Source organism: Sesamum indicum, linkage group LG3 (assembly GCF_000512975.1).
Source record: "Sesamum indicum cultivar Zhongzhi No. 13 linkage group LG3, S_indicum_v1.0, whole genome shotgun sequence".
Lineage (NCBI taxonomy): Eukaryota > Viridiplantae > Streptophyta > Magnoliopsida > Lamiales > Pedaliaceae > Sesamum > Sesamum indicum.
The window spans coordinates 7,054,530-7,073,190 of record NC_026147.1 but is presented as its reverse complement, the minus strand read 5'-3'; the positions used below and the strand labels follow the sequence as shown (position 1 = coordinate 7,073,190).

The 18,661-nt window shown below is 36.9% G+C and overlaps 2 protein-coding genes across 3 annotated transcripts in view; one reads left to right on the top strand and one right to left on the bottom strand.

Moving 5' to 3' along the window:
• On the top strand, nt 13,675-17,682 carry LOC105157525 (uncharacterized protein At1g04910). 2 transcript variants are annotated; one of them, XM_011073926.2, is made up of 6 exons: nt 13,675-13,974; nt 14,147-14,229; nt 15,266-15,336; nt 15,455-15,543; nt 15,905-16,126; nt 16,653-17,682. In XM_011073926.2, exons 1-6 carry the CDS (start codon nt 13,850-13,852, stop codon nt 17,383-17,385), a joined length of 1,323 nt encoding a protein of 440 aa, XP_011072228.1. In that variant the 5' UTR covers nt 13,675-13,849; the 3' UTR covers nt 17,386-17,682. The 2 variants fall into 2 exon arrangements, with proteins under 2 accessions (XP_011072228.1, XP_011072229.1); XM_011073927.2 differs by having other exon boundaries at nt 13,886-13,974; nt 15,230-15,336.
• Nucleotides 18,533-18,661, bottom strand: part of LOC105157524 (signal peptidase complex catalytic subunit SEC11C) — a gene marked incomplete in the record, with an annotated part of 3,812 nt that continues 3,683 nt past the window's right edge. The window contains 1 exon segment of the mRNA XM_011073925.2: nt 18,533-18,661.

Below are 18,661 nucleotides of genomic sequence, written 5' to 3'. Positions count from 1 at the left end.
AATGGTAACCTCTCAGACAACCCTATTCGACTATTACAGCGGCGTGGAGTTGAAACTCCTTATATACTAATTGATATTACAAAACTATTAATGAATGAGAAATAATAAAGAAAGAACAAATCTTAAAGATGTTACAGATCTGTAGTGTAGGCTCAGGAATATCCAGATTCCGTTCAAGAACACACAAAGCACCGTTCACACAGAACCGATCAACCCACGGTTGCTCCACCTCCAATCCGACACCACAAGGTTCTCAAATCTCACGATAAACCTCTAGAAATCACTTAGATTTCTCAGTCACAAAGACCCACAAAGAATGTATATGTTCACTAAGAATGATTTCGAGAGAGAGAGAGAGAGAGAGAGAGGGAAGAGGAGTGTTTCAATCAATTTTTCTTGTTTTTCAGCCGAAAGGGGTCAAGGCCTTTTATAGAGGAAAGGATGGCATAAGAGAATGCCTTGGTCACCATGTTTACTAGCAATCAGAGATTTACGGGACATGGAATTTAGAGAGAGAAAAGTGGGTGAGAGTCCTTCGGCGCATGAATGTGAAGAGGATGAAGTGAAATTTGGGGTTGCAACAAAAAATAAGAAAGGGAGAGAAAGAACCTCAGCCGGGTTTTAGAGATGGGCCTCCAAGTGGGTTTCTCTTGATTCTTGATTTTGGGTCATACTTAATTACATGCTCCACCTTGGACCAAAGACCTAATGGTTATAGATCAGGAGTTGGGAATCTGGTATATTCATCATTGCCACGTCGTCCTCTATGCGTACCTGCAACAACAAAAGACTAACAATTCCAACAGTAGTTAGTCGGGAACAAAATTTAGAATTTTCAGACACATACAGAACTTTTCAACAAGTATTTAGTACCCATATCAACTTGGTTATTATCAGTTTTGATTTTCTCGAGCTTGATAAGTTCTTTGACAACGATATCACGAATAAAATGATGCCTAACATCTATATGCTTAGTCCTATCATGAAAAACAGGATTTTTGCATAATTGTATAGACGACTGGCATCAGAAAATATAGTGACTTTGTTTTTAAGAAAACCAATTTCTTTAATCAAACCTTCAAACCATATAGCCTCTTTAAAGGCTTCAGTGGTAGCTATGTATTCGGCTTCAGTTGTGGATAATGCAACTATATGTTGTAATTGAGAATTCCAACTAATGGATGAACCACACAAAGAAATATGTAAGACGTCGTAGACTTTCTACTATCCCTATTGTTAGCATAATTTGAATCCACATAGCCAATCAATTGAATATTATCAGAGAATTTAGAGAAAGTGATACCGATATCAATAGAACCACGAACGTATCTAAGGAGACATTTCAGGGCCTCCCAATGTGGAGGGCCAGGGTTAGACATATACCTGTTGAGACAACTGATGGCATAAATAATATCGGGCTGTGAACAAACCATAAGAAACATTATGGATCCAATAACATTCGAATAGGGAACTTTGCTCATTTTCTCTTTTTCAAAATCATTTTTGGGACTTTGATCCCTGCATAGTTGGAAATGAACAACAAGTGGGACAGAAACAGGCTTGCTATTTTCCATAGAAATTTTTTTCAAGATAGACAAAATATAAGTCCTTTGATTTAGGAGAATTTTCGACTCGTTCCTATCTCTAGTAATATCCATTCCAAGAATCCTTTTAGCATCATCAAGATTTTTCATTTCAAAAGTCTTACCCAAATCCTTTTGTAAATCATCAATCAGTTTAAGATTAGGACTAGAGATAAGCATGTCATCCACATATAGCACTAAGTAAATAGGACAGTCATCAGTATACTTAAAGTAAAGACAATGATCATATTCACTTCTTTTGAAGTTAAAAAAAAATATAAAAAGATCAAACTTTTTGTTCCATTGCCGGGGGGACTGTTTCAGACCATAGAGAGATTTTTTCAAGAGGCACACATAGTCCGATTTTGTTTTATCAATGAAGCCAAGAGGTTGACGCATATAAATTTTTTCATCCAAGTCCCCATGAAGAAATGCAGTTTTTACATCCATTTGTTTTAACTCCCAATTAAATTGAGCAGTAAGAGCAAGTATAATGCGAACAGTAGTGTATTTCACAACGGGAGAAAAAATTTCATTGTAGTCGATACCCTCTTTTTGTGTGAATCCTTTAGCTACTAACCTAGCCTTGTATTTTATGGGATTCTCTTGTTTAACTTTGAAGATCCACTTACAATCTACTAGAGAACATTCAGAGGGTTTTGGTACCAAAATCCATGTTTTATTATCCCTAAGGGATTTCATTTCTTCCTCCATGGCACTAAGCTAATTTTTCGATTTTATGGCTTCTTCTATGCTCGTAGGTTCAGGAGTTTCGGTGTTTAGAGCAACTTGATAATCTCTAAGTTTTGAAGACATCCTAGTTTGTCTCCTACTCCTATCTCTAGCTAGTTGGTTGTCATCAAGGTTTGTTTCTGTGTTCGTGTTTTGTTCTTGTTCTTCTAGGTGTTCAGGATTTTGTGCTTCTATCTCCCCCTCTTGTTGGTTATCCTCTATGTTCTCCTCCAACTTATTGAAAGTGGTGTCGTTTTGGGCTATGTCTGAAGTTTTAAGGCAAGACATCTCATCTTCATTGAATATGTCATCTCTACTTATTAACACCTTAAAACCCGGCTGGCTTCGTACCCACAACCTATACCCTTTGATACCCTCGGGATAACCAATAAACACACATTTCACAGATCGGGGTTCTAACTTATCAGAATTTTGGTGCACAAAAGTAGAACATCCCAAAACACATAAAGCAGAAACATCATGTTGTTTACCATACTACGCAGTATCAGGAGACTTACCAAACAAAGGCACAAATGGAGATAGATTAATCAAATGAGCAGCTGTCAAGGGGGCTTCACCCCAAAAAGATTTTTGTAAATCAGAACTTACTAAAAGACACCTAACCTTTTCTAGAAGAGTACGATTCATTCGTTCGGCCAAGCCGTTTTGCTGTGGGGTGTAGGGTTGGTTTTATGTCTCTTTATGCCAAACTTTTCACACGAATCAGAAAAATTTTGGTTACAAAATTCAAGACCATTATCAGTCCTAAGAGATTTGAGCTTTTTACCAGTTTGGTTTTCCACCAAAATTTTTCATTTTTCAAATCTTTCAAAAACTTTGGATTTGTGTTTAAATAAGAAAACAAGCACTTTCCTTGAAAAATTGTAAATGATAGACAAGAAATAATTATTACCACCATGGGTGGGTCCTTAGAGGGACCCCAAACATCACCATGCACATAGTCAAGAATGCAGGATGACATGGAGGGATTTAGGGAAGGTTTAGCAGGAAAGTGCATATGATGTTGTTTACTTAACACACAGTCATCACAGAATTTTAAATCATCAAGTTTATCTTGTAGAATTCCTTCTCTTTTTAAAAACGGCATAAGGGTCTTTATGATACAATCAATAATTCGCTTCATTTTCAATTAGGCCTTGCTCTGGCTTCTTTAGGGGTTATTACCTCCTTGGTAGCTCAACACATGTACTCTTTACCTGCTTATGCATTCATAGCACAAAACTTTACTACTCAAGCTGCATTATATACTCATCACCATTATATCGCAGGATTCATCATGGCAGGAGCTTTTGCTCATGGAGCTATATTTTTCATTAGAGATTACAACCGGAGCAAAATGAAGATAATGTATTGGCAAGAATGTTAGACCATAAGGAAGCTATCATATCTCATTTAAGTTGGGCCAGCCTCTTTCTGGGTTTCCATACCTTGGGGCTTTATGTTCATAATGATGTCATGCTTGCTTTTGGTACTTCGAAAAAGCAAATTTTGATTCAAGTCCTTTTTTACTAATGTGACCAAAATGTTTATGCCATAACGATGTCTTATCACATTCATTCGCAGTTGCAACAACAGAATCATAAGTTACAGAACATAAGTAAATGTTTTTTTTCTTTTCAGCCTTAAAAACGACCAGGGAACCTTTCATAATTTTCATTTGCCTCTTTCCCCATCTTCCCTCTAAACCCTCTTCCTCAAGTGCAGCACAAGATATAAGATTATGACTAAGATCAGGCACATACCGAACATTTTTCAAAATCAGTTTATAACCATCGTTAAAATTAAGAGAAATATCACCAAAACCCATTATCTCACATCGCTTTTCATTTGCCATAGAAACAAAACCACAACTTTCACTTTTGAAATTAGAAAAATTTCTTTATGAGAGCTCATATGAAACGTGCAACCTGAATCAAGTAACCACTCATATTTGTTCACAGAAAGCACATAGTTCACTTCACATACCACAAAGACTTCACCATTTTCTTCCGAAATATTATTAGCATGTTCTCTTTCATTGGTTTGTCTTTTTCTATTCTACTATCTTTTATGCAATGACCCTTTAATCCACAATTATAACAGCGTCGTTCTCTAGTCTTGTCATCTCTATAGTGATTACCTCTATGTCTAGATTTATTCCTGCTAGAACTCATATTTCTACTCGTGTTCTTGTTATTAGACCTAGATCCAAAATTTCTAAACTTAGACCTACCTCTTACAAAGTTAACCTCATGTTGGTTTTGTGCTGGCTTATTAGTCCTCAGGTCCATTTCCTTGCTTTTTAGACCATTAACAATTGTTTCTAGATTAACACTATCCCTACCATATTTTATAGCAGCCTTGACATCGGAATAGGAATCTGAAATAGCATTCAATAAGACAATAGGACAATATTCATCAATGTTTTTATCTCCTGTCAATTTAATGTCTTGTATCAGTTTAGTGAAATCATCTAGGTTATCTTCTATGTTTTTAGACAAGTCCAATTTATACCTAAAGAACTTTTCAAGCAAAAAGAGTTTACTAGGCAAAGAGGTTTCTGTGTATAAATCCTCTAATTTTTCCCAAAGTTCTTTGGCAGAGTTTTGTTTACCAACTTTTCTAAGCACAAAATCAGACAAATTCAGTATAATTGAAAATTACACATACTCATCAGTTTCCAACATTTTTTCTTCAGAAATAGTATCAGAATACTTGTCATCTATGGCCTTGAAAACCTTTTGTTGGATCAAAATCCCTTTCGTTTTCTGTTATCGAATCGAAAAATTACTTTTTCCATCGAAAGGTTGGAGATTATAACTGGCCATATAAAAAGATTTTGAGAAATCGACTTTTAACAGAAAATATGAATTTTCAAAGAGAAATTTAGAGCACAGATTTTTAGCACGATTTCGTGGTAACAAAATTCACAGAAATTATATATATAAAAAATGGACAAACAAATTTCTACAGAGAATGTCTTGAAAGTATATCACACAGAAAAACTCAATTTTCAACAATTATGCAACAAACAGAATGTACATCTATATTTCAAGGATGGTATTTCAAGTCACAAAAAAATCACGAAATTCGAGGTATGTGGATTTCAATTCACAAAACCAAAGTTATCTTATAAACGAATATCACAATTCACAATATTACTCAAATACCAACAATTATAGGAATATTAGAAATATATAAATCACACAGATTGCAATATCTCAGATATTTTAAATATTTGCAGCGGATTAATGAGAATAAATTACTCGGATTCCGAAGGCGAACAAATCGCAGCAAATATAACAAAGATATAATAATCAAACAAATCACAGAAACAGATATTACAAAGATATAATAACAAGAAAAATCAATAAAACCGAGGCTTCCAGCCTAAGTCCCGACCAGATACTCGACGTCCTCAGGGGACCGCCAAGTGGGAGCTTAGGGGGATTTACCGTAGCTAAATAATAACATTGATATCGACAAAAGAATTGCGGAAATAAAAAATAGGAAGGGTTTAGAAAACGTTATCACCACCAGGATCACCAGACTTCAGAGACGAGGCTCTGATACCACTGTAGAATGGTAACCTCGTATTTTCAGAGAACCCTATTCGACTATTACAGCGGCGTGGAGTTGAAACTCCTTATATACTAACTGATATTACAAAAATATTAATGAATAATAAATAAAAAAGAAAGAACAAATCTTAAAGATTTTACAGATCTGCAGATGTAGGCTCAGAAATATCCAGATTCCGTTCAAGAACACACAAAGCATTGTTCACACAGAACCGATCAACCCACGATTGCTCCACCTCCAACCCGACACCACAAGGTTCTCAAATCTCACGATAAACCTCTAGAAATCACTTAGATTTCTCAGTCACAAAGATCCACAAAGAATGCATATGTTCACTAAGAACGATTTCGAGGAGAGAGAGGGAAGGGGAGTGTTTCAATCAATTTTTCTTGTTTTTCAACCGAAAGGGGTCAAGGATTTTTATAGAGGAAAGGATGGCATAAAAGAATGCATTGGTCACCATGTTTACTAGTAATCAGAGATTTACGGGACATGAAATTTAGAGAGAGAAAAGTGGGTGAGAGTCCTTCGGCGCATGAATGTGAAGAGGATGAAGTGAAATCTGGGGTTGCAGCAAAAAACAAAAAGGGGAGAGAAAGAACCTCAGTCGGGTTTTAGAGATGGGCCTCCAAGTGGGTTTTCTTGATTCTTGATTTTGGGCCATACTTAATTACACACATGTTGGGGAGCATTACTGTAGTACACCACCACCAACTGCTTGTCCGAAAATCTTTTAACTATTAATTTGCAAAATAATTTCTCCAGTTAATTATACAGTTTTAGGGAAACATACTGCTTAGCCTCCTATGATATTGTAAATTTGTAATTATCCTCCTATAAATTTTTTTATAGCAATTTACTCCCTATAATTTTTAAAATTAAATAATTTATCCCCTAGATAGGGAGATAAATTGCTTTATTTTAAAAAATACATGGGGAGTAAATTGCTATTGATTTTTTATAAAGGATAATTTGCTCATTTACAATATCATACGGAGTAAATTGTATTAAATTATATTGTTTTAAGATCCGCAAACATGTGAAATTAATGTAAGTATTTTGTAATATTGAGATAGGTGAAATAAATAATGAGTTCAAATAAAATAAATTAATATGATTGAATAATAAAACATAAATAAGAGACGAAAAGAATAAGACCTTAGATAAGAAAAATGAGATGAGAGAGAACGGAAGATAAAATTAAATAATAAAAGGTTAGCGGGAAGAGGAGAGAGAGAAAATTAACTTGGTATTATCATTTTAAATATTGGTTAATTTTGTGAATTTATTAATATATATACTATTGTAATTTATACTAACGAATAAAGTTAAAAGATTTGGGGTTAGCCTATAATTATGCCACGTTTTCCTACTGTAATTAAGCTATGGGAAAGTGCACAACTTGATTTGAGTAAATGGATTTTGGGTTAGTACTTAGTAGCCCAATCATAGACAATGAGTGTCCTTTTACTTTTCATGTCGGGACAATTTGGTCTTTCGCTATGGAAGTGAGGGAAAATCTTTTGCTCAAATTAAATTCAATTGAACTAAATTAATTAAAGAGTAAATATATCACACTTTAATGTGATTGATAAATTTTTTCAAACTGTACACTAATCACACGACAAATGTATTGCACTTACCATATGATTGGTTCAGATTCGATCGAGTTGGATCTAAGTAAGAATTTCCCCTGAAATGAGTGGCACCCTCCTACGAGGATAATAACTCACTCCAACAATCTTTGTAGCTACGGGGTAATCAAGAATCTCCAACTTCACTGCTGAGTCATCTAATAATACAAACGTGACTGCAAAGTCATTTGAGAACGTACATGTGGCTGTTGAGTTAAGTGACGTCTTTGTGGTTGTTGAGTTATTAAATATTGTACACATGGATGATGAGTCACATGTGTACATTTAGTGGTTATTAAGTCAAGCTAGACGTACAAGTAGCTAATGAGTCACCATCCAAGGTGCGCTTGGTTCCTTACAAATTATTGTCTGCGGGAGCGATGAGTCATGAGAGATTTTATACACATGTGTTGACTCACTTGAGAAAAACATGCAGAATTTGGTCATTACCAAGTGAACATGTGATTGGTTGGTGAGTTTGACATCTTCAACGATATTAGAATTTTTGCAAATTTTTTGAGTTAGGGAAAGCGAGTTGATCATAACTTTGCATTGACAACAAAATGTGTGTATCAAACTAGTAGAATGCAGTATGGACCGTCAGGACGCACCTTGGGCCCTGGATTTTGTAGAAGCTGATGGAATTGAGGGATGAAAGCATCAATGTGGTATGGTATAAGGTGGGGAAGGGGGAGCAATTGAAGGTCTAGTTAGAGCCATGGCACCCGACGGGATATTACTGAGTGAAAAGTTGCAGCAACAGTGGAGCTAAATTGCAGAAACAGAGCACGAAGAAGCAGTATAGAAGATGGTTCAGTCATAGTCGCATTTTTCGTATTACGTTTTCTTCCTCAGTCGTATTTCTTACTTATGCAGTCGCTGACGTGTAATAGCAGTTAGATTAGTTGGCAGTTAGATAGTTTAGTTAGTTTTTCCCTTTCAGTTTTACATATGCTGTAATTATTTAAACAGAGGCAACACATTCTGTTGAGTTCAGTTTTTTCTTCAATTTTCTATGAGAAAAAATCATTTTCTCAGTTCTGCGTATTAGATATTTTCTCTGCTTCATCCTTGCTTAATCTAATGGGTTTTCAGGTGAGTTTCATCATGGTATCAGAGCCATCAAGATGATGGTCTCTGTCTACCGAGCGTAGGTAGATTGGAATTGTTTCCTGGAAACATTAATCTGCACACAGGCCACTGTGCAACATTGATGGAGAATACATCAAATGCTATGTCTGATAATCCAATCGGTGGAGCGAGATATGGAGATGATCCACCAAATGTACGTAATCAATCCTGGGAAAACTCAAATCTGGTAATGGTGTCTGCTCCCTTCAATGGTACGAATTGGTTAACATGGAGCAGATCAATCCGAATAGCTTTGGAAGGAAAAGACAGATTAGGCTTTATTGACGGATCCTGTATAAAACCTGATGAAGGATCTTCGGAATTAAAAAGATGGCGAATGACAGATTCCACAGTTAGAACTTGGATATTGAGCACCATGACAAAAGACATAGTGAATGCTTTTCTATATGCATCATCGGCGCAAGTGCTATGGATAGAACTGGAAACAAGATACGGCGAATGCGATGGTCCTCTATTATACAAAATTCAGAGGGAAATAAGCTCTGTAACACAAGGTAATCTCAGCGTTACAGCTTACTACACTAAACTCAAACAGTTGTGAGATGAGTTGGTATGCTTGATGCCTCCAGCTATGTGTACGTGTGAAAATTGTACCTGCGGATGTAATAGGCTGAAAGTAGACCAAGTTGAAGCCAACCAATTAATGCAGTTTTTGATAGGTTTGGGAGAGCCGTACGATAACATTAGAAGTCAGATTTTGGTATTGGATCCTTTGCCGAGCGTCAACAAGGCGTATTCTATGGTATTGTGTGTGGAAAGACAGAGAAATGTGAATATGGAATACGTGGACGTGGGTGAAAATTCAGCTATATATGTGCGAGGAACAGATCACAAGTTCAGTAATGGGCATAGAAACTTTACAAAGAGGAAGAGACCTATCGACCAAAGAAATATAATATGTGATTTCTGCAACAAATCAGGGCATAGTAGAGATGTTTGCTTTAAATTGCATGGCTTCCCAGATTGGTATAAGGATTTGCACGACCAGCGAAAACGAGGAACCTTAAGCAACAGAGCGTATGCTGCAATTGAAACTCTGAAACATGTAGACAAAGGTGCACAAAGGGATGAATTAATATTTGATCTATTGGAAGCTCTGCAGCTGGTTCAAAACAAATTGCCTCAGAATCCTTTCACTGCTCAATTTGCCCAAGATACTGAGATGGCAGGTACGATGCTTCAAAGTGATAATTTGAAAGATGCTAACACTAGTTACTGGATTGTAGACAGTGGAGCTACAAATCATATGAGTGGAGATGCATCTATTTTTCATTCCCTTTCAAAACTTCACCAACCTATTAAAATTCATCTTCCAGACAAAAGCACATCTCTAGCAACTCATCAAGGCAATATTATTCTGTCACATAACTACACTTTGCATAATGTACTCTCATTCCCAAATTTCAGCACAATCTTCTTTCAGTCTCAAAGTTGTGTAAATCTATGCCTATCAATCTTGTGTTTCTCACAGATTCATGTCTCTTGCAGGACCAGAGAGTTAAACAAGTCCTGGCCATAGGAAAACAAGTAGGGAAATTATATCTTCTGGATAAGAATTCCTTCACTCCAACTACCATTCATTCTCATTCTTTGCATTCAGCTGTAAATCAATCTGCTATTTCTAGCTCATATGTGACTTGGCAAAAGCGCTTGGGGCATGCTAATTCTCTTGTACTATCTCATATTCATGAAATCAACGTGATAGATTACAATAAAGACCATATATGTTCCATATGTCCCAAAGCTAAACAAACAAGAAAACCTTTTCCATTAAGCACATCACGTAGTGTTAGACCGTTTGATCTTGTGCATATAGACATATGGGGGCCCTATAAACAACCTTCAATTTCTGGGTGTCACTACATTCTTACGATTGTTGATGATTTTTCAAGAGTCACCTGGACATATCTAATGCACCACAAGTTACAAACTGTCAGTATTTTAGCTACTTTCTTTTCTAACACCCTCACTCAATTTCAAACCCAAACCAAATGTATTCGCACCGACAATGGCTCCGAATTTGTTAGTGTTTCTTGTCAAGAATTGTTACATAAACTAGGAATAAACCATGAAAGAAGTTGCATTTATACACCACAACAAAACGGTGTCGTCGAAAGAAAGCATCGACATCTTTTAGAAATTGCTAGAGCTCTCATGTTTGAATCTCATATGCCCAATCGTTTCTGGGCTGAATCTATCCTCACGGCCACACACATACTAAACAAACTACCTTCAGCAACCTTTGGTTGGAAATCTCCCTTTGAACTCCTTTACAAAAAGAGCCCCACTTACGAATCTTTAAAGGTTTTTGGCTGTTTGTGTTTCGCCTCTAATACTCTTCCTCACAAAACAAAATTTTCCCCTAGAGCTTTTAAATGTGTGTTCATTGGGAATGTTTAGGGATAAAAGGGATTCAAATTATATAATTTGGACAACAACACCGCCATAGTCTCAAGAGATGTCACGTTCCACGAACACATTTTTCCTTTTCATAATTCTGCTTCATCTGATTCAAGTCCTATCCTTATAAACACTAACTTGCTTGACCAACCTTCCTCCGTGTCCATCCCTGACTCCACTTTAAACTCTCATCCACCTACTCCTATTTCTGTATTTGATATTCAGCCTGTACCTCCACTTGATCCACCTCTTCGTAGGTCACAAAGATCAATTAAACCCCTTGCTTGGCTTCAGGATTTCCAGTCCCATTCCTCAGTCACCTCTGTCATTCCATCCTCTACTTTAGCATCTTCACACATCGATTTTTTGGCTGCTCTGTCTACTTTACAGGAACCTAGTTGTTACTCTCAAGCCAAAGGTTGTAAGGAGTCGGAAGAAGCCATGATGAAAGAACTGCAAGCTCTCGAGGAGAACAACACTTGGGAAGTGGTGGACTTGCCCAAAGATAAGAAACCCATAGGCTGCAACTGGGTGTATAAAGTGAAGCTCAAAGCTGATGGGAGCATTGACCGTTACAAAGCACGATTGGTCGCCAAGGGATACAACCAGGTGGAGGGTGTCGATTACATTGACAGATTTTCCCCCGTAGCGAAGGCAGTGACTGTAAGAATATTTCTTGCTATTGCATCTGGTTTTAATTGGCCTATTCACCAAGTTGACATTAACAATGCGTTTCTTTATAGATTTCTTGATGAGGATATATACATGCGTGCCCCTGATGGTTATACAATTCCATCTAACAAAGTCTGCAAGTTAAGGCGATCGCTTACCGGGTTGAAACAAGCATCGCGGCAATGGAATTTGAAGTTCACTGCCAAGTTATTATCTTTTGGTTTTGTTCAATCTTCACATGATCACTGCCTATTTACACAGGACACTGATGATGGCTTGGTTGCTTTAATTGTGTATGTCGATGACGTTTTAATTACATGTCCCTCTGAGCATAGAATTTCTACTGTAAAACGGTTTCTCCATGATACTTTTACCATCAAAGATCTTGGTCTTGCAAAATATTTTCTTGGCCTCGAGATTGCTCGTTCCACGGCCGGAACTTCCATCACTCAGCATAAGTTCATCCGTGATATCATTGCCGATGCAGGTCTTACAGCAGCTCGACCTGCTTCTTCGCCTTTCCCACCTGGTCTCAAGTTATCTGGGCATGATGCTGTTACTCTGTCTGATCTAGAACCATACAGGCGTTTGGTTGGATAACTTCTTTACTTGTCGTTCACACGCCCCGACATCTCATATAGTGCTCAACAATTAAGTCAATTTGTTCACAGTCCCTGTTCTCACCATATGGATGTCGCTCTTCATTTGGTTAGATACTTAAAGGGTTGTCCAGGACGTGGCTTATTTTTCCCTGCTTCTAATCCTTTGACTCTTACAGGATATTGTGATGCCGATTAGGTGAGCTGCGTCGACTCTCGCCGTTCTCTTACAGGTTATTGTATATTTTTAGGTGAAGCTTTAATTTCTTGGAAGACCAAGAAACAGAGACCGTTGCTCGGTCCACCGCAGAGGCTGAGTACAGAAGCTTAGGAACCACTGTCTGCGAGCTACAGTGGATCTCTTACTTGCTGTCCGATTTCAACATTTCAGTTCCTACTCCTATCTCCTTGTATTGTGATAATCAAGCCGCTCTCCACATTGTCGCCAATCCCGTGCTTCGCGAACGAACGAAGCATCTTGAAATCGATTGTCATCTAGTTCGGGAGAAATTCAAGGCTGGTTTGTTCTTCCTCTCCACATTCCAAGTTCTCTTCAACTGGCGGACATTTTCACCAAGCCTCTGTCTGGTGTTCAGTTCTCCAATCTTCTGTCCAAGATGGGTTTAGTCTCCCTTCCCCAAGTCCATCTTGAGGGGGGGATGAAAAGTTGCAACAACAGTGGAGCTAAGATTGCAGAAACAGAGCACGAAGAAGCAGTACAGAAGATGGTCCAGTCATAGTCGCATTTTTCGTATTACGTTTTCTTCCTCAGTCGTATTTCTTACTTATGCAGTCACTGACGTGTAATAGCAGTTAGATTAGTTGACAGTTAGATAGTTTAGTTAGTTTTTTCCCTTTTAGTTTTACATATGCTGTAATTATTTAAACAGAGGCAACACATTCTGTTGAGTTCAGTTTTTTCTTCAGTTTTCCATGAGAAAAAATCATTTTCTCAGTTCTGAGTATTAGATATTTTCTCTGCTTCATCCTTGTTTAATCTAATGGGTTTCCAGGTGAATTTCATCACTGAGCAAGTAACCTAGGGCTCTCGAAATGAGTGGGTTGTGGGAGGGCACTTTGTTGGCTTCTGTTATCCAAGGAGTGCAGCGGGCGTGGCTAGCAGATGCAACTGAAGAGATGACATAAATCGTGCAGCATTTGCCTAATCTATATGCGGGACTTACATTAAAAGTGTTATTGGTTTTAAGATTGTACTATTTTGTTAATATTTTTTAAATTATTTAAAGAAATAAGTCAGTCGTTATATCTACAGAAAGAAAAATTGCTTGGTTGATATATATATATATATTCTCTATAATTAAGGGAAAAGAAGAAATTAAAGGAAAATAAAATAAAAATAAAAGGAAGAACTAAGAAGCTGCAGCGATGTGAAGTTTCTCGTTCTATCTTTCATTCCAGCACTGAACACCTACAAAAGTACCGGAATTACACACACACACACACACACACACTACGCATCGACGCATTCATTCCAATGATTGCTCCAACAGTAGGGAAAACCCTACTGATCACGACGTTCATATTCTTCTCTGTATTTCTAGCCCTAATTCTATTCTCGCCTTCTGTTCCCTTTTCTCAAACTCCGCTCAGTTCTGCTGTGTAAGTCGCCTTATTTCTCATTTTCTGCTATGCCCGGCGAAGTGGGTTTGCTGAGCCTTGGGTTCTTAGATGCGTGCTGGTTCGCGGTTTTCTTTTTTTTTGTGTGTCTGTTTTTCTGTATGCGTACATCTTCTGATCTAATTAAATGAGTCGTGCAAATATTGTAAAACAGGTCAGAAAGAGCAGAAATATGGAGTCTGCGGAGAATTTTTGAATGGCGGCCTTGCAATTGGTGGATTCAAGGGCGTCCTGCTGGTTAGCTTTCTGTGTTTTTGTTTGTTTTATGGATCTTTTGTTGTGGATTTGGATTTAGTCGTAGATTTTGTAAATTATGCTTTTTAGTAAGATTTAGTGCTTGGGCGATTGAATATTAGATGGATTATAGATAACTGGAATTTGGTGTCAAGGCATTGGAATGGGTGGAAATTGAATCTATTATGTGAATATTATTTGCCAATTATCTGTAAGCTCTTTAGGTCTACCCTGTAGTAATTGTGACTAAGATACTCCTACCAATATATATTAATTTCAATGTCAATTGTGGATCATCCTGTAATGTTGACGGACTATTGAAGGGCAAAAATATTTGCAATCGTATGTCTATAATGAAACGTGTCTTTCACATGATTGGAATCTGGATGCATCATTAGTTTGGCTGATGCTAAATTGGGAGATTTCAGTATTTGGGTTGGGATATTAAATATCTAGATTATGATCTTGATCAAGTTTATTATTTGTAGAATACATTTCACTGTTATATCTTCAATTATTGGTCGAACGAAAAGCGGAAACTATTAGTCTGTTTTCTTAGGATCAAATAAGAGATGAGAGGTGCAGATGTGATGGAATAAATACCATATGGATTTACTCTTCTAATCTTCAATTGCTACATGATGAAGTCATTATTTTATCTTTTCCATGGAGAGGACTATGTATGCCAATTAAGCTCATCAAGTTTTTTCTCAACCTTCCCTTAGGAAAACTGAAATACTGATCATTCGAGTGATTTCTTATGCTGGAAGATCGTCCAAGTTAGGCAATATGTGTAGATTTTGTTTTTGGCCATGTGCTAACACCTGCATTATCCAAAGTAAAATTGGTATAGGATGTGTGAACACATTAGGGACGGATTGTGGTATACTTTCAAACTCAACTAAACCTTGCAAGGAGCAAGCACACAAGTAATAGTATAGTATATTTAGATTTTAGTCAGGTTTATTTTTTCTAAGTCATTGTTGACTGGCGTCAAATGCAGACGTTTGCATTGGTTTTTTCTGTTGAAATGCTGCAGCTCTGCCAGAAAAGAGTAATGGGTACATTCGAGTTGATTGCTATGGTGGACTCAATCAGATGAGGAGGGATGTGAGTACATAATCACTTTCTGATCTTTGTTTCTACGTCCCCCATTTGCCTCTTTTCATTTTCTCCTTTTGTTTTTATGGATGTGGGAAAATCATGTAATCAACTGAGATAATCGCAGTTCTGTGATGGTGTTGGTATTGCTCGCTTGCTGAATGCCACCCTTGTTCTACCCAAATTTGAAGCAGCTGCATATTGGAACGAGTCTAGGTAAGAATTGTGAATCTAGCAATATAGAATGAAGAAGCATGGTGGGATTATAGAAGCAGTTTTACCTAAAGCAAATACTATGGTTCTCTGCAAAGTTTATTTCAATGGATGTGCATTATCAAACTCGCCATTACTTCAAGAAACTCATGCCCTCAAATAATTATTATGGAATCTTTGCTCTGGTTCACGCTCCAGATATGAATAATCAGCTTGGTAATGAGAATGACTAACTTATGCAACTTGAATCATGTGTATTCACTACTTTATACTATTTGGGATGCGACCAACCATTTCATGTTATGTAAACAATTGCCCCCAACACAACAAACAAGTTTTCCTGACTCATAATTTGACCATGCAGTGGATTTGAAGACGTATTTGATGTGGACTACTTCATCCAACAAATGAATGGTTTCGTTCAGGTTGTGAAAGAGTTGCCTGCCGAGCTTGCATCAAAAGATCCTGTTAGAGTGGATTGTAGCAAACGTAAAGGCTTATTTGATTATGTGGAAAATGTACTTCCATTGCTCTTGGAGCACCACTATATTTCATTCACACCAGCAATGAGTCAGAGGAGGGATAGGTATTATGCATTTGACTCCCTTTACTTTTTCTTCATCTTCATTCTTGTTATTCAACAGTTTTTGCTCAGATTATTGTACTCCTTTTAAGTTTGAAGAAATGTTATTTTTGCGGCTGCTCGTACATTTGCTATCTTGTCTGCATGTTGTTCTTCGTCCCCCTATCTCCTAATCTCCTATTACAATATCTACCTTTCTTCTTGGTTAAGAGAGGCCTCGTTTTCAAACCATTTCCAAGTGCTTAGGAATATGAACTTGAAACCGCCAAGGGCTTCTGGGATAACTTCTCAAAGATGAAACATCAGTTTTGTTAAGATCTTTTAAATAAATGTGCTTTTATCTTTCTTTGAGAAGAATATGACCAGTTAATTTTATTAGTAGTTTGTGATCTATGTTATATGGAAGCGCCACATGTGATGGTTTTGCTCATTTTCTCTAACTGATTGTTATCTCTTTTGTATTTCAGATTTTCAGTAGATTAATTTACTCTACGATTTCCAAGTGCATCTTATCATCAATATATTGCAGGTACCCACCGTACGCAAAAGCTGCTCTTTGTCAAGCTTGCTATAATGCTTTGCGCTTAACCGAAAAATTGGAGAAGAAAGGCTCTGAGCTTCTACAAGCTATACCAAAACCCTTCCTTTCACTTCACCTACGGTTTGAACCTGACATGGTGGCTTATAGCCAATGCGAGTACTCTGGTCTTTCTGCTGCTTCCATCCAAGCAATAGAGGCTGCACGAGGAGATAGGAAACCCTGGACTGGAGAACAAGCCCGTTTATGGAGAAATCGGGGGAAGTGCCCCCTTACTCCCAACGAAACTGCAATAATCCTTCAAGCTCTATCTATACCTACAAACACAAATATATATTTGGCAGCTGGGGACGGTCTGATGGAACTTGAGGGCTTAACTTCAGTGTATGCTAATGTCTTCACCAAATCAACCCTTTTGAGTACTGAGGACTTCAAAACCATGCATGGGAACACAAAAGCTGCACTGGATTATTACGTATCAATTAACAGTGATTCTTATATGGCAACATACTTTGGAAATATGGATAAAATGGTTGCAGCAATGCGGGCTTTCAAGGGTTTATATAAAACCCTCTTCTTAAGTAGGAGGGGTTTTGCAGTTTTAACATCACAGGGGCTAAATGGGAGCTCGTTGATGGAAGCCCTGTGGAAGATTCACAAAGACGATTTTGTAATGGGTGTGGGATCTGCTCTGCCTGATTGTTTCTGTGAATTCAAACTATGAGGTTGAGATCTCGGTCTGTTTTTGCAGATAATTCAAGCATTCTTTTATACACATACCTTAAGCAGAGTCATGATCAGCATATTAATTAGAAACTGGGGTCCTCATTCTCCCGAAAATTGAAGCATTCTTTATCAGTGCAACTCTAAGGACAGTGTTGATTGACATTTCACGTTTTAGAAAATTTTGTACTGTATGTTTCTGTTGTATGTCCCCTGTGTAACTGATCTAAGGGTTGTTAAAGAATTCTAAGTCAAATGTTATAATTTCCCTGCAAGATCTTTAGTTTTGATTCCTTCATTGTGAGAGCCCGAGTTTCTCACTCTATCTTAATGACAAATGAATAGAGAAAAAGCACAGAATATGTGATGTGTATACTCAATTGCCATCTCTACTGACTAGAACTTCACATCTTCTGCAGGCAATTATGTAAATTTGTCTGCTTGACTTTGGGTGCAAAGGCAAAACTTCACATTTTGGCCCATATTTGTAATGTTTAAGCTTCTACTCACTCCCTGCATCATAAACCCAAGAGCTATTACCTATATTACATACTTTTATTGAAGGGAATAACTATACCGTGCTCCTTTACGGTTGTGCAATAACATATAAATTCTATATAATTTAAAAAATTATATCTATTATTTTAAATGATTTTTTTATCTAACAAAGAAATTTTTCTTTAGTAAAATTTCACCAAATTTCAAGTTATTAGTAAAAAAATTAAATAAAAGTTCATATTTATCTTAAATTGATTTATTATTCACCCATTGCAGGTGAAATCAAAATACCTTTATAAAGGTGAAAATATACCTTTTCACACACGTTAGCGTGTAAAAATACATAAGGATAATTTGATTAGAAAATATTTGTTTAACCTGCAACAAATTAGTAATAAATGGATGAATATAAATTCAGCAAATTCAATAATCTTGATCGCTGATTTTGGCACTGCTGATTGAGAATTAGTGCCGTTTACTCCCGGATGTATTATTTCAGGTTGATCTTGCATATCGTACTTCTGTTATCATGCACAGAATACGTACACAAAATTCACATCATCTACCTAGAGAAATGCCTATATTATCTGTATATTAAGCAAAATACAAGATGCAAAAACAATTTAAAATAGAAGATCGAACTGCCCGGGAAAAAAAAAACTCTTCTAGTATATAATACTTATAAAAGCATCCCTACATGATGTTACATAGGTTTATATAATGATGTAAAGAAAGTGTATTTGAAGCATAATCAATACAAGAAATTAGCATATATTTAT

Coding starts and splice junctions, on each gene's coding strand:
- LOC105157525 (XM_011073926.2), top strand. CDS start 13,850: ATGATTGCTCCAACAGTAGGGAAAACCCTACTGATCACGACGTTCATA. Junction 15,544..15,904: donor GCATATTGGAACGAGTCTAG/GTAAGAATTGTG, acceptor TTGACCATGCAG/TGGATTTGAAGACGTATTTG. Junction 16,127..16,652: donor ATGAGTCAGAGGAGGGATAG/GTATTATGCATT, acceptor AATATATTGCAG/GTACCCACCGTACGCAAAAG.